The sequence below is a fragment of the Diabrotica undecimpunctata genome, chromosome 1 (genome assembly GCF_040954645.1).
Source record: "Diabrotica undecimpunctata isolate CICGRU chromosome 1, icDiaUnde3, whole genome shotgun sequence".
Classification (NCBI taxonomy): domain Eukaryota; kingdom Metazoa; phylum Arthropoda; class Insecta; order Coleoptera; family Chrysomelidae; genus Diabrotica; species Diabrotica undecimpunctata.
In genome coordinates this window covers 157,744,156-157,758,338 of record NC_092803.1, presented here as the reverse complement: position 1 = coordinate 157,758,338, position 14,183 = coordinate 157,744,156, and the positions used below count along the sequence as shown (strand labels likewise).

The window sequence follows — 14,183 nt, the reverse complement described above, 5'->3', positions numbered from 1 at the left end:
ACAATTTTGTGAAGCAATTACGAAAAGATGCCAACGGAATCCGATGTTTCCCAAAAATATTCTTTTCTCAGATGCGGCAAGATTTACCCTACATGGAATGGTTAACAAACAAAATTGTCAATATGGGAGTACGCAAAATCTGCACTAGATGAGGGAAGGTCACAATCAGTATCCTGAGAAAGCGGACGTTTTAGCTGGCATATTAAATAACAGATATTGTTAACCCCAGAAAAATTAATATAAACATATGCAGCAGCAGTACGACCATTTCTTGATCAAATTTTTCCACATCGATGGATCGGTAGACGTGGCGAAATTGAATAGCCATCCCGTTCTTGCGATCTGACTCCACTGGAATATTTCTTATGGGGCTATTTAAAAACAAAAATCTACATGACTAAACCAACCAATATTAATGGTTTAAAGCCCTGCATAAGGCAAGAAATTAATGAAATCAACTTAGAGATTTTGCAAAATGTTGATTTTGCAACGAAGATTTCCAACACCGTTTATTTTTCTGTCAAGAGATGAACGTTGATCATTTTGAGCATGTGATTTAGACTAAATTGTTGTAATTATTGTTAATACACTTAAATTCGTTCTATGGTACTACTATTTTACAAAATAAACAAAAAGATCCGATGTTACTTTTTTGAGAACAAAACGACTGATAGAGTCAATGGTGGAAGGGATTGGACTCGATGGCTTTTTGATGGAATGAAATAAAATAATTTTTTACTTGACTATCCATGTACAAAAAAAATTACATTGATAAATAGAGCATTGAACACCCTTTTAAACGCTGTATCACACGGAACCCCTTTTAATTTAAGTTTTTTTCGGGGGTAACTACTACCTTCAGGGAGTTCAAGATACAGTTGAATAATGTCATTGGGAAAGTGTATATATATACATATATATATATATATATATATATATATATATATATATACATATATATATATATATATATATATATATATATATATATATATATATATATATATATATATATATATATATATTATGATCTACTTTGACTCTATTGATGTTTATAGATGTAATCTACTTCAATTAATTAATCAATTAATTATTTCATTACTTAATTAAATTAAAACATAAACAAAATATAAATCTCAGGTATGAACGATCCTATTACTACTTACTTTTGTGGCTTTAAATATTTCTCAGTGGTTTCCTTATAGGGATAGATAAAAGAGAATCAAAATAATACACATATGGATTTCAATTAGAAATTATAAAAAATCGTTTATTTTATCAAAACGGAAATCGATATTCAATATTACAAATTTTATTTTTTATTCTCCTATCTTTATTATTTCATATAAACATGGATCTTATTTCTCTCTGTCTCCAAAATTTTTTAAATCAATAACTGTGAATCTCTCTACTTCTGCTTTACAGAATGTTCTCGATGTTCAATTTTCTTGATATATAAAATGTGGTATTTAACACGGACAACAATACATTCATATCATAACAGAAATCGACTAACCTTTGCTGATGATTCTACCATGTCTTCACCACTAATACGTTTCCTTACTTGCTGGTGTTGCTATCAAAGGAAAACTCGTCCACGTTTTCCCAGAATGTCTCTGCTTCTCTGCTAAATTTTGTTCTCCTTTCCTTTTACTGCTTCGTACCGTACTCGTTCCGGCTTTCTCCTGATGCAATCTTTCAACTTTTTGAAGCACTTAACACAATAATGGATACTTTAGACTCAAGGATTTGTATTATCTCTCGACTTGGCCTATTACTCGTTCCACGATTTGTTTGATGATGCTTGTAGCTTTTCAACACAAACCGGCCTTTTCCTTTTTTAGTACACTGCACTGCATTCATTCTTCGACTTCCAAATCTTTACCCCACAATTATTTTCCATCCAATCAAAACCTTTCAATCATGTTGCATTAATTACCCAAAACTACCTCTCTTAATATTAGATATTTTCAACTTCTGCCGTAATCTTATCAATCAGCATACACGAAAATAAATGAAATTTTTATAATAATAAGATTTTAAATCTACACAAATTTATAATAAGTGAAAACCAATTTTACTTAAACTTTCCTTTACTTGAAACAAAAAACAACAAAACTGTAACTTTTGATTAGTCAAACAAAACTCAATTCTTTAAATTTGAATGATAATAACCATGATGTCAACACAGATCCTTCACAGATACCAATTTCAATTGTACAAAACACTTACAGCTTTTTTTTTCTTATTGAATTGTATGTTGGCACATACCCAGAAAAGTTCAGTTTCCTCAACGATGTGATCTCTCCTCTTTGGCACCTCGGCTCCTTCCTAACGTCTCTGCAAACCTCCTGCAGACTACACAAAAACACCTGATTCACTTCTCCAAAAACTCAGCTACTTATTTATGACACAAGGACCTCCTTTTGTCAATTTGATGCCGTAAAACTACTTTCACATATACTTCACAAAATGCCCACGGTAGATACAAGGACCTCTTTTAATCTACTTGTTATCTCCTTCTGCAGAACTATTCACTTCTTTTCACAATGCCGGTATCCAAACTCACGAACCACACCCTATCTTCTCACAAACGTTTGTTTCCTTCGATGGCCAAATTACAACTGCCTCTGCCCGTCTCCTAATCAGGCTAACCCCATTACCATTCAAAAACGACTATCCAATCAAAAGCTCAAATCTTGTTTACTACTGTTAATGTTTTTTCTAAAAATTCTGTGTATCATTTGGGAAGACCAAATTACTGTTTCAGAGAAAGAATAAATCAAAATTGATTTTTCTATCCTCAGTCTGTTAATACACAATCTATACCTGTTTCCAAAGATTAGAATATTATGGTCATTTAATACACAAACAATGACAAGATTAACTTACAGGTAAAATGTCTTCTAATTCTACACAAAGGGGTTTGTTGATAATTTTGTTGGAAACGGAAAAGGTCGTTTGCCAAACAAATTTCTATTCTTATCTACACTAAATCTTATCTTAAATTACTATATACATTTTGTTTATAATGATATCTTAAAATTTTATTCTGATGGATCTTTTTATTTATTTTTTTCTTTGGTTGAGAAAGAAGAAGTATGACAAATCCCCGCATTTGCATATGATAAAAATTACTGAATTATGTAGGGATTTTTCTCTATTCAAAACAATCTCAGTATTTTATTCATAGTATTTATAAACATCGTTGATATTATAAATTCCCCTAATCTTGTCTGATACTATGTGCTTCAACTCATAACTATTTATCCCATTCTCATTGTTTACTATGTACGGACCCTCAAAAACAGGCATTAACTTTCCGCACACGTTGCTAGGTATGTTGGACACTCGCAATGCTCTCACCATAACCTTCTCACCTTTTTTGAAAGTAACTGGTCTTCTTTTCCTATTTTGGTCTTGCCTCTGGATATATTTTTCGTTTGGTCTCCGCAATCTCCTCTGCACATCTTCCATTATCTGTGTGTATTTCTTTTGTTCTATATCTTCCCATGGTCGTAGTGGCATTATACCCTTTATTATATATTCTGGGGACTCTTTCGTTACTGTGCTCGGGATGGTATTTAGATACGTTTCTACTTCGGCGACTTTCCCATCCCATCGTCGATGTTGACCCTCTGTTGTAATCCATAGAAATTTAGTCACTTCCTGTATAAAACGTTCCGACGGATTACTCTGAGGATGTCTGATGCTAACAAAATTTGTCTCTATTCCCCGTTCTCGAAGTTGTCCCTTGAAACGATCATTTCTAAAATATGTTGCATTGTCTAGAAGAATCCTTCTTGGTGTTCCTAAGGTGGCTATAAAATTGTCGATTTTTCTCATTATTTCTTCCCCTTTCGTGGTACGGCAACTGTATAATTTTACATATTTGGAAAACACATCTACCATGACTAAAACATGTTTATTCCTCTTCGTCGTCATAATTAGATCGCTTAACATATCTATTGCTACAATATATATGGAAAATCCTGTAACAAGTCAATTTATATATATTAAAGTTGACTTGTTACAGGATTTTCCATTCGTATTCATAATTATATATATATATATATATATATATATATTAATATATATTTATTAATATATATATATATATACATATATATATATATATATATATATATATATATATATATATATATATATATATATATATATATATATATATATATTGTATACAATGAATTTATCCGTTACTTTAAGACTTCACTGTATATTTAATTAATAAACCAATAAAAGTTTTTTAATAAGGCCAATATAAAATTAAAGTATAATTATTCATTTATTCCTGTAAGAAACTAAATGGCCTGAAGGAACAGTAGGGAAATTACATATTATGATATGTAAGTTGTAACTCTAGTGGAAAATAATTCAATTTAAATTTAATAACCCTATATTAATTAGTGACTGACTATATTGTGCAGTTCTTATCAGATTGGTTACACTCAAAGGCACTACCGTCTCGATATTATATAATATATTTTGTCAATCTCGCACTTAATTAGTGTTTTCTGACTTAATTAACTTTTCTAAAACTGTTGAGGTTTTGACTATATGAATGTTAAGATGGAAAAACGAATTGCTCTACAAACTAAAAGACCGAATTTTTTTAAGTGTGATTTCGGTACTCGCTTTGGTCCGGTTGTCTATTTACACACAACTTACCTGATAGCTTTAAAGGTGGTGTGCTCGAATATTGCGTGTTCACTTCCGTTAGTGGAAACTGAGACATCGAAGGGCTAGGTTGAGGAAACTGTGATATCGAGGGACTCGTAGGTACGAATTGTGCTGAATAGGAACTGGAAGGAGGTATTTGTGTGGGAAGCAAGTTGCTTTCAGGAAGATCAGTCATAGAGGGACTACTTTGGCGGAATTGGAACATAGATGGACTAGGTGGGGGAGTTAGACAGATGGGAAATGAGGATTGTGATATTAAGCTAGCCATGTTTACTGAGGATACGGGGCGAGGTATAGGACAGATAGAAGTTTTCTCAATGTAGCTGGTTTCGTCAGTTCTGTAACAAAGAATATAATGAAATAATGATCTGCAATTTTAGTGAAGCAAACGTTTTTTTGTTATATCAGGGATACAACTTATGATTAAGAAACGATAATTGAAAATATAAAGGTACTTTTTAGGAATTTTAAATAGCATTTTTGTACCAGATCAGTCGAACACCAACATTAAAATAATTAAAGTAGAAATCCTACCAATTATCGTACAATCCTTAGAGCGTTGAAATTATTTCTACTTCAAGCCTTACTTAAAAGGACTTCTTGGTGGATGTATCTCCATAGAAAGGTTTCTTGCAGTGACCGTTGAAGGATGAGGACACGTTTGATGAGCAATTACAGCTTCAAAGATATAAACCACTTGTGATTTAAGAGTTTATAATGAAACTTTAAGCAAGAAACACTCAACGCGACAGTCCGTTATTGTACAATCTTAATACACTTTTTGTTTATAGAGAATATACCAAATATCGATTTGAGAAATGACCGAATTTTACATTTTCGTGAGTGTGGAGTACGATTCGCCTTGAGTACTAGATTGTTACAAGATTCTACAAAACAGTGGATGCCAAATGTAAAGAACCAGCGCACAAACCGGATTTCGTTTACTTAAAAGTCGACACGCCCACTTATACTTTAAACTTGGCTATTCTGGCCTATTCTGGCTTTTTTAGAACAGCAGCAACGTTTTCGATTAAATAGGCTAACTGCAGATGCTTTATTCATAACCAAACAAATCAGTTAGAAATAATTGGAATATGCTAGATATTCTTACACGTATTTAACAAATAACAATGACTAAAATGGCTGCAATCGATCTTTGTAGCAATTCCAAAAAAGCCAAGTGCAACAACTTGCTCAGATCACAGAACAATAGCTTTAATGAGTCACACACTTTAAACATTTTTGAAAATAATTCACAGCAGAATTGTTAAAACTCGAATATAAAATTAGTGAGAAACAATTTGGCTTTAGAAATGGTATGAGTACAAGAGATGCTTTGTTCAGCTTGAATGTGCTGGCTCAGAGATGCATGGACATGAATCAGGACATGCACTTATGTTTTGTAGACTTTAAAAAGGCATTTGATAAGGTTCAACATAAAAAGCTTGTAGATATATTAAAAATTGGAAATTAAACTGCCAAGGTAAGAGTTGACAACCAGTAGACCCAAAATATCAAAATACAGAGAGGAGTCCGCCAGGGTTGCGTGCTGTCCCCACTACTTTTTAATGTCTACAGTAAAGCGGTATTTCAAAAAGCGCTCTCAAACTCAATAGAAGGTATATCTAATAATGGAGAAGTTTTGAATAACTTACGTGTTGCAGACGATAAAGTAATAATGACGGATAACAACAATGATTTACAGAACGTAATGCAACGCCTTAATGAACGCTGTCATGAGTACGGACTGAAGATAAATTTAAAGAAAACTAAATGCATGATCATGACTAAATCTGCACATGCAAATATCCAACTGACTATTGAAGATACTGCAATTGAGAGTGTTAATTACTATAAATATTTAGGATCATGGATAACATCAGATGTAGACCAAACCAAAGAAATAAGGACACGCATTGAAATAGCACGTCGGGATACAAGGTTAGAACTACGCCTGAGAATGCTTCGATGTTACGTGTTCTCTACTCTTCTTTATGGCTTGGAAGCGTGGACACTAAAACAAGGCCATCTGAATAAGTTGGCCGCCTTTGAATTTTGGTGTTACAAAAGAATCCTACGAATATCATGGATTCAAAGAATGTCAAACGTGGAAGTAACTAGAAGGATAAGAAATGAGGCGGAAATAATATTAACTATCAAAAGAAAAAAACTTGAGTACTTAGGACATGTGATGAGAGGGCAAAATATGCATTATTACAACTTATTATGCAAGGCAAAATCTGAGGAAAGCGAAATGTGGGAAGACGTAGAATATCCTGGCTTAAGAACTTAAGGGAATGGTTTGAATGCAGTAGTGCAGAACTTTTTAGAGCGGCAGTCAACAGAGTCCGCATAGCCATGGTGATTTCCAACCTTCGATAGAAGATGGAACTTAAAAAGAAGAAGAAATGACTTAAAGAAAAACCAGTCAAACAGAGTGGTAAAGAAAATTAAGAACAAACTATCATCGAAAGTAGATATCAATTTGAAAATTCACCAAGTAGATATCTAATCTACATAATTTGGACAAATAAATAATGCATCCTGAAGGCACCACCGTTGTGTTAAAACCAAATATTGTAGAAATGTATCTTAGGTTTTTTAACTTCCGGATAATTTTAATCTTGCAAGAACTGAAAATATTTCAATTAAATTAGATTCCAGTCCCAACGTTCAATTTTCTAAGATAATGCGTCCTCACAACAATATTCAAAATTTTTCCAGACTAAGAGAGTACAATAGACGAATTACACTTTCTTTGAGTGGGGAAAAAATATTTATCCCATAAAAAATTTATAAAAAAATTCTTATTTTCATGGGTCTTCTAAATCATATTTTTACAGAATTATATCCGCTTAAAATGATTGAGTGGTCTAAATTTTAAGGCACGTTTACATGTATCCAGTAGCTGGCGCCAGTCTCACTGGCATGCCAGTGCTTGAATAAGACAGCGCTACAGAGGCACGATTACACGCATACAGTAAGTCAGTCATTTGTTGTACTCTTTACAGGTACACTAGCGACGGGAACGAAGTGTTTACATGTGTCTAAAACCGTTGGCGTAGGGTTAGAGGGGACGCGGAAGAGGGCCACTGGCATGAAAAGTAGACCAGGTCTCTATTCGAGATAGCGTTGGCAGGTTAAAGTGTTTACATAAAGGCACGTTTACAAGTATCCAGTAGCTGGCGCCAGTCTTATTGGCATGCCAGTGCTTGACTAGGATAGCGCTGGACAGGCACGTTTACAGTCAGTCATCTGTTGTACTCTTTACAGGTACGCCAACTGCTGGAGCAGGGTTAGAGGAAACGCGGATGAAAGCCACTGGCATGAAAAATAGACCATGCGTTCTATTCGAGACAGTCCTGTCGTGCTAGTGCGACTGGCGAATACGTGTAAACCTGCGTTTATTATTATCAGCTTTTTCCACTTCTTTCTTTGGTCATTCTATTTCGACCAGGTTGATTCAATTGAAATTTTTTTTGGTTTTAATTTGTACAACCAAGTGTTTTCAATATATTAAATGTATGCATAATTTACTTGACACCACTGTTTTCGAACGAAATCCAGCTTATTTTTAAAAGCAGAAATAAACAAACGTATTGTTTCCTAAACGAAACAACCTCCAAAGTGCAACTTAAAAAGTAATATTTCAAGAGTTATGAAACAGTCGGCCTACTGTTCAAAAATTCGTAATATTTTTTGTTCTTTTTGCGCTCGAATTTCACCTTTCTCTTCAAAGTCATTTTCTGCTTCATCCAACCATCTTTTACTTGGTCAACGTATTCTCTGTATCTATTAATATCTTTGATATTTTTTCTTCTTTTATTCTTTCTAATTGTTACAACCATCTTAATCTTAATGCTTGTATAACTTCTGATATCGAAGGCTTTTTAAAATGATCTCGGCATTGGTTCGTCTTCTATCTACCTCCTGCTGTTTGATGTCTCCAAAAATGTTTGTCAATCTATTTCTTTCCTATATATTTATGTTTTTTTCCTATATTTGGTTTATCACCAATTTGTATAACCAAGTGTTTTAAATATATGCATAATTTACTTGACACCACTGTTTTCGAACGAAATCCAGCTTACTTTTAAAAGCAGAAATAAACAAACGTATTGTTTCCTAAACGAAACAACCTCCAAAGTGCAACTTAAAAAGTACTATTTCAAGAGTTATGAAACAGTCGGCCTACTGTTAAAAAATTCGTAATATTTTTTATTCTTTTTGCGCTCGAATTTCACCTTTCTCTTTAAAGTTATTTTCTGCTTCATCTAACCATCTTTTACTTGGTCAACGTATTCTCTGTATCTGTTAATATCTTTGATATTTTTTCTTCTTTCATTCTTTCTAATTGTTACAACCATCTTAATCTTAATGCTTGTATAACTTCTGATACCGAAGGCTCTTTAAAATGATCTCGGCATTGGTTCTTCTTTTATCTACCTCCCGCTGTTTGATGTCCCTAAAAATTTTTGTCAATCTATTTCTTATTATCTATATATTTATGTTTTTTTCCTATATTTGGTTTACCATCCATATTATCCGCTTGCATAGAGGAACGTAGTTCTTAAAACTGTTTTTTATATATGTATGTTGGCTTGTCTCGACACTTCAGATTAAACAGGGTTATAGAAAAACAGTCCGCTTGCTTTAAACCTTGTTTTGTTTTAAGACTGTCTGAGAGTTTTCCGTTGTATTTAATCTTCATCCTTACGTTGCTGATTGTCATTCTAATCTAACTAGGTAAGTTAATTTGCTTAAGGTAAGATTTTCAAATCGTTTTATAAATTTAGTAATTTTTGTCAGTTTTATGAATTATATACTTATTTGAAATCGATAGAGCATAGATAGCATGGACAGCATAGATAGAAATATTACACTCACAACACATTCTCTTGATTAGTCTCAGTGTAGAAATATGTTCTGTGACTGATCTATTTTTTCGACACCCGCATTGATATTCTTCTATTATGTGTTGTGTGTACTCTTCTAATTTTGCTTCAATCCTATTCGCTAATATTTTATATACCGCATCCAGCAAGGCTGGATAATTCCCTATAGTTTGAGCAGTCTTGCCTATTTCCTTTTTTATATACCGTTATTAAAAGTGATCTGTTCCAATATGTAGTCATTTCTTTCAACCCCTATATAATTTTTATGAGCTAGTGCAATTCTTCAGCTAATTTTTCTCGTCCATAATTTAAGTTTTTTTTGGCCTTAGGTTCAAGACCTATTTAGCGAGATAATTGGTTGAATACGTAAAAACTATTAACTCCTACACTTTCTTCATTCATTTCTGACAATTTCCTAACCGTTCGTTCATTAATTCAATTTCCTAACCTTTCGATTGAAAACACTATTGGGTGACTATACAAAAAGGATTAAACAGGAACACACACTTCATGCTAAGGTGCCCTTCATAGTGACTTTTTTTTTATACAAACAATACAAGTAACGGTTAAAGGTAAATAACATAAAAATAAAAGGAGAGACAATGGGAAATACAACAACTAACTTCCTACCATTTCGGATTCACATAACACTGAAAAAGGCAGTTTAGATTTTCCGTTTGGTACTCTTGAAAAATTCCCATAAAATCGATCTAATAGTTGGATTTCAACTACCTAAATAGAGAATAGAAGCAACGTTCCGCGGCAGTATGATTTTTTGTTGGGAGATGGCTTGAAATAAAAATTTGATGGCTTCTTGATTATACCGACATTGAAACATTCAGTGGTTTAGGTCGTCATTACATTCACAGATCAGTTTCGGAAAGTTTTATTCTATATAGGTAAGCGTTTACTGTAGCCTGTCCAAAAAGGCATCTAACGTACACTGTATAAATTTTCCAAGATATGCAGTTTCTGTCATCTGGGGGAGTAGATGGAAGAGTTGGATATATACAGCATTATGTATTTTTGCTACTGTTAGTAAAGGATTGCCACTCAAATTTCCAATTAAATCTGACATGTTTCTTTCTAGCTGAAACTAAATCCCATTTGGGCAACTTGTATTGTATATCCACTAAAGTAGCGTCTTTAGCCAGATGGTCTACTTTTTCATTGCCTGTAATATTAGAGTGACCTTCAACCCACACAAAGTGCAATTCTTTTTAGAATTAGTCTGTTGGTATATATGTATTTAGAGAAGTGTCTTAATGCGAGGAGGACGGACTGTGAGTCAGATAAAATTATATATCGTTCGAAATATAATGTGCTATTAATTATCCAATCCAACGCCTTGACAATGGCTACCAATTCAGCTGTGAATATTAAGCAATCTGATTTTAATTTGTACTAAAAATAATTTTGAATATTGTCTATGTAAATGGCACAGCCAACACCAGACGATTTTGAGCCATCGGTATAAATTTTACAAGAATGGTTAGTCTTCCAGCTTGTTCTGTACTACTAAATCTTCGTGATAATTGAAATAAATGAAGGAATTACTACAGCAGGTTTATATTCATATAGTATGTCCTAATTGGAACCAAAGAATGGACTCCCTTCTACATTTAATGAATATTGTGATACATTGGGGAAAGCAACAGCTAGAGTTGGAGAGTTTTTATTTGCCCACCATTTGTTTGTTAGATTTTAAACAGAGAGACAAGATATTTTTTGTAATAAGCTGCTTTGATTATTAAACTGGCATTTAAGAATAAATTTCTCTGCCAAAAATAGACGTCTTAAATGTAAAGGTGGTTCGTTACATTCTGCCAAAAGGGCTGATGTGGGAGTAGATTTGAGAGCTCCTAGGACTAACCTTAAAGCTTTGTATTGTATTCGATCCAATTTAATCAAACGAGATTTTGTCGCTGATCCATAGAAAAAGCTTCCATAGTTCAAAATTGATCTGGTATGTTTTCTGTAAAATAATAAGTTTATTTTCGGGTCTTCTCCCCAATCGTATCGATTAACGGCCTTAAGGATATTAAGGCTTTTTTCATATTTGGTAATGTAATTATTCATATGCTCGTTCCAGGTTAATTTTAAATCCAAGGTAACACCTACGTATGTAAAACTGTTATATAGAGGAATTTCCACCTGGGAGAATGTTAACGTACTAACTTTTGGTAACCTGTGTCTCGAAAAAAATACTACACCTGACTTCTTAGGTGAGATGTCAAGCCCATGACTATCAAAATACTTTTTGGAATAAGACATATTTACTTTAAGGGCATTAATACATTGTTGAACAGTTTTTTTCTTAACATAGAAACAGAAGTCATCAGCATATTGTAAAATGTTACACTGCATTCTCATAGTAGCTATGTAAGTTTAATGAATACAAGTTAAATAGTAAGGGACTAAGAACTCAGCCCTGAGGTAACTCTTTGTTAACTATCCTTGGGCCAATCAGTTAATTATTTAAACGAATATGGACTTGTCTATTTGTAAATAGATTGACTAGGACATAGGCACATTTACTAGGCACTTCTAATTCAACAAGTTGAACAAGCAAAAGGTTTGGAATAACGTTATCATATGCACCTGAAATGTCCACAAATAAAGCAGCTGTATATTGATTTTTAGAATAAGTTAACTGGATATCGGTTGCTAAGTGTAAAATGCGATTCATAGTACCTTTCCCTCTACGAAACCCAAGCTAACCGTCTGGGTAAAGGTTGTTACTTTCCATCCACTATTCTAATAGATTTTTCGTGATTCGTTCAAATGTTTCCAATATACATGACATAAGAGATATCGGTCTTAGACATTGGGATCATTAGCTTTTGGGATATATATTATAAGACACTGCTTCAAAGAATCACAGTTATCACCTTTAATTAGAATATTGTTAAAAACATCACGGAGAAATTGAAGTGCTATTGTAGGCAAGTTATATATGATAAGATAATTGATACCATCAATCCCAGGGGAGGATCTCTTAGAATACTTAATATTAGCAGTTAGTTCTTTGATACTAATAGGAGATGACAAAAATGTGATTTAAATTTATCTTCAGTGGAATATATTAAAGAAGGAACATAGCAAGGAGCTATTTTATGAAACAAATTTTTAACGAATATTTTCGTCGTGCACATACAGATTTTAATTTTTTTAAATTTCTTAATTTTATTCCATATTTTATTTGGATGAGTTTGTCGGTTCAGATTGACACAGAAGTTTGCCCAACTGTTTCTGCATTTCTGTTTAAAGGTTCGTTTACATTTAGCCTTTATTTTTTGATATTTAACAAAATTTGCTAGACACATATTTTGTTTGTACCTTGCATGCAATTTTTGTCTTATTCGATATCTCACTGCACTCCTCGTCCCACCATTTAGGTGATTTGTATGATATATTTGAGGATGGTCTTAGAATTTTGCAAGCTTTGTTCGCAGCATTCGTAATCTGTTCCATTAAAAATATACACATACCGTTGGTATCGATGCAGTTTGGTGGCGTGAAAAATGATTTCTCTATTTTAGCTGTATATAAGGTCCAATTTGCTTCATTCATAGAACCATCTATATAATGGGGACATGATTGCATCATTGTGATAATAGTTATTAAGCGTAATACTGATTGGGTAATGGTCTGATCCATACGTATCCTGACTAAAAGACCAACCAAGTGTGGGACATACCTTAGATAATACCTTAGATAAAGCAATTGTGAGATCTACGGCAGATTTAGCCTGGCCAGGAGCGGAAATCCTTGTGGCAGATCCATCGTTTATAACAATCAAGTTTAAAAAATGATCTAAAGCATCCACCAAAACTCTGTCATCATGTCATCATGTGAGCATACAGGTGATAACCACATGGCGTGATGGGCATTAAAGTCGCCTCCTATTATGCAATCATGTTTTATTTGACTAAAAAATTTTATGTAGTCTGGAGATTTCGCTCTAACATCGGAGGGTTTATATGGAGATACTATTGCCAGTTTGTGGTTACCAAGAATGATATTGATTCCACAAACTCTATATCTTTAAAATTTAAATTACTGTTATGAGTGATAATGGAGTCTTTGAAAATTGGTGGAAAAAATTTGTTAACATGGAAATTAATTGATGTTTAAATGTTGAAAAATAATTTTGCGGCTCTTTTCCAAACTGGAAGACCGGTCCTACACAAAAGCTATTATTATATTCTCGTCCAATGCACGGGATATTGGGAGAAGAATCACTAGTTTTTCTTTTTTTTTTTGGCAAGGGTTTAGGAGAAGATGGTGGATCATGTGTTGACCTAACGTTCGATTTAGAAGAAGTATTGCGGAGAGGATGTTGTGCTTGGGAAGGTTTTAAAGCAGGGAATTCTATAGTTGAATCAATAGAGCAAATTAATTTTTTTGTATGAGGCTAGAATAGGCCGGAGTGGTAATAATTTGTTTAAGCTTCTTTAAGAGTTATATTCAAATTAGACATCCTTAATTCTAGTTTGCTTTTTAAATTCTAGACACTCCTTATAAGTAGAATTGTGACTATTATTTTTGCAATAAACATTGCATGCTTCGCACACAGATTCATTT

The 14,183-nt window shown here is 33.2% G+C and overlaps 1 protein-coding gene across 2 annotated transcripts in view; it reads right to left on the bottom strand.

Annotated features, from left to right (window-relative positions):
* The window catches only part of LOC140432420 (synaptotagmin-12-like), a 169,595-nt gene that overhangs the window by 43,166 nt on the left and 112,246 nt on the right, over nt 1–14,183 (bottom strand). For both annotated transcript variants that reach the window (XM_072520309.1, XM_072520308.1), the window contains exon 4: nt 4,690–5,039. In XM_072520309.1, coding sequence (XP_072376410.1) covers nt 4,690–5,039 — 350 coding nt within the window. The remainder of the gene's footprint in view (nt 1–4,689; nt 5,040–14,183) is intronic.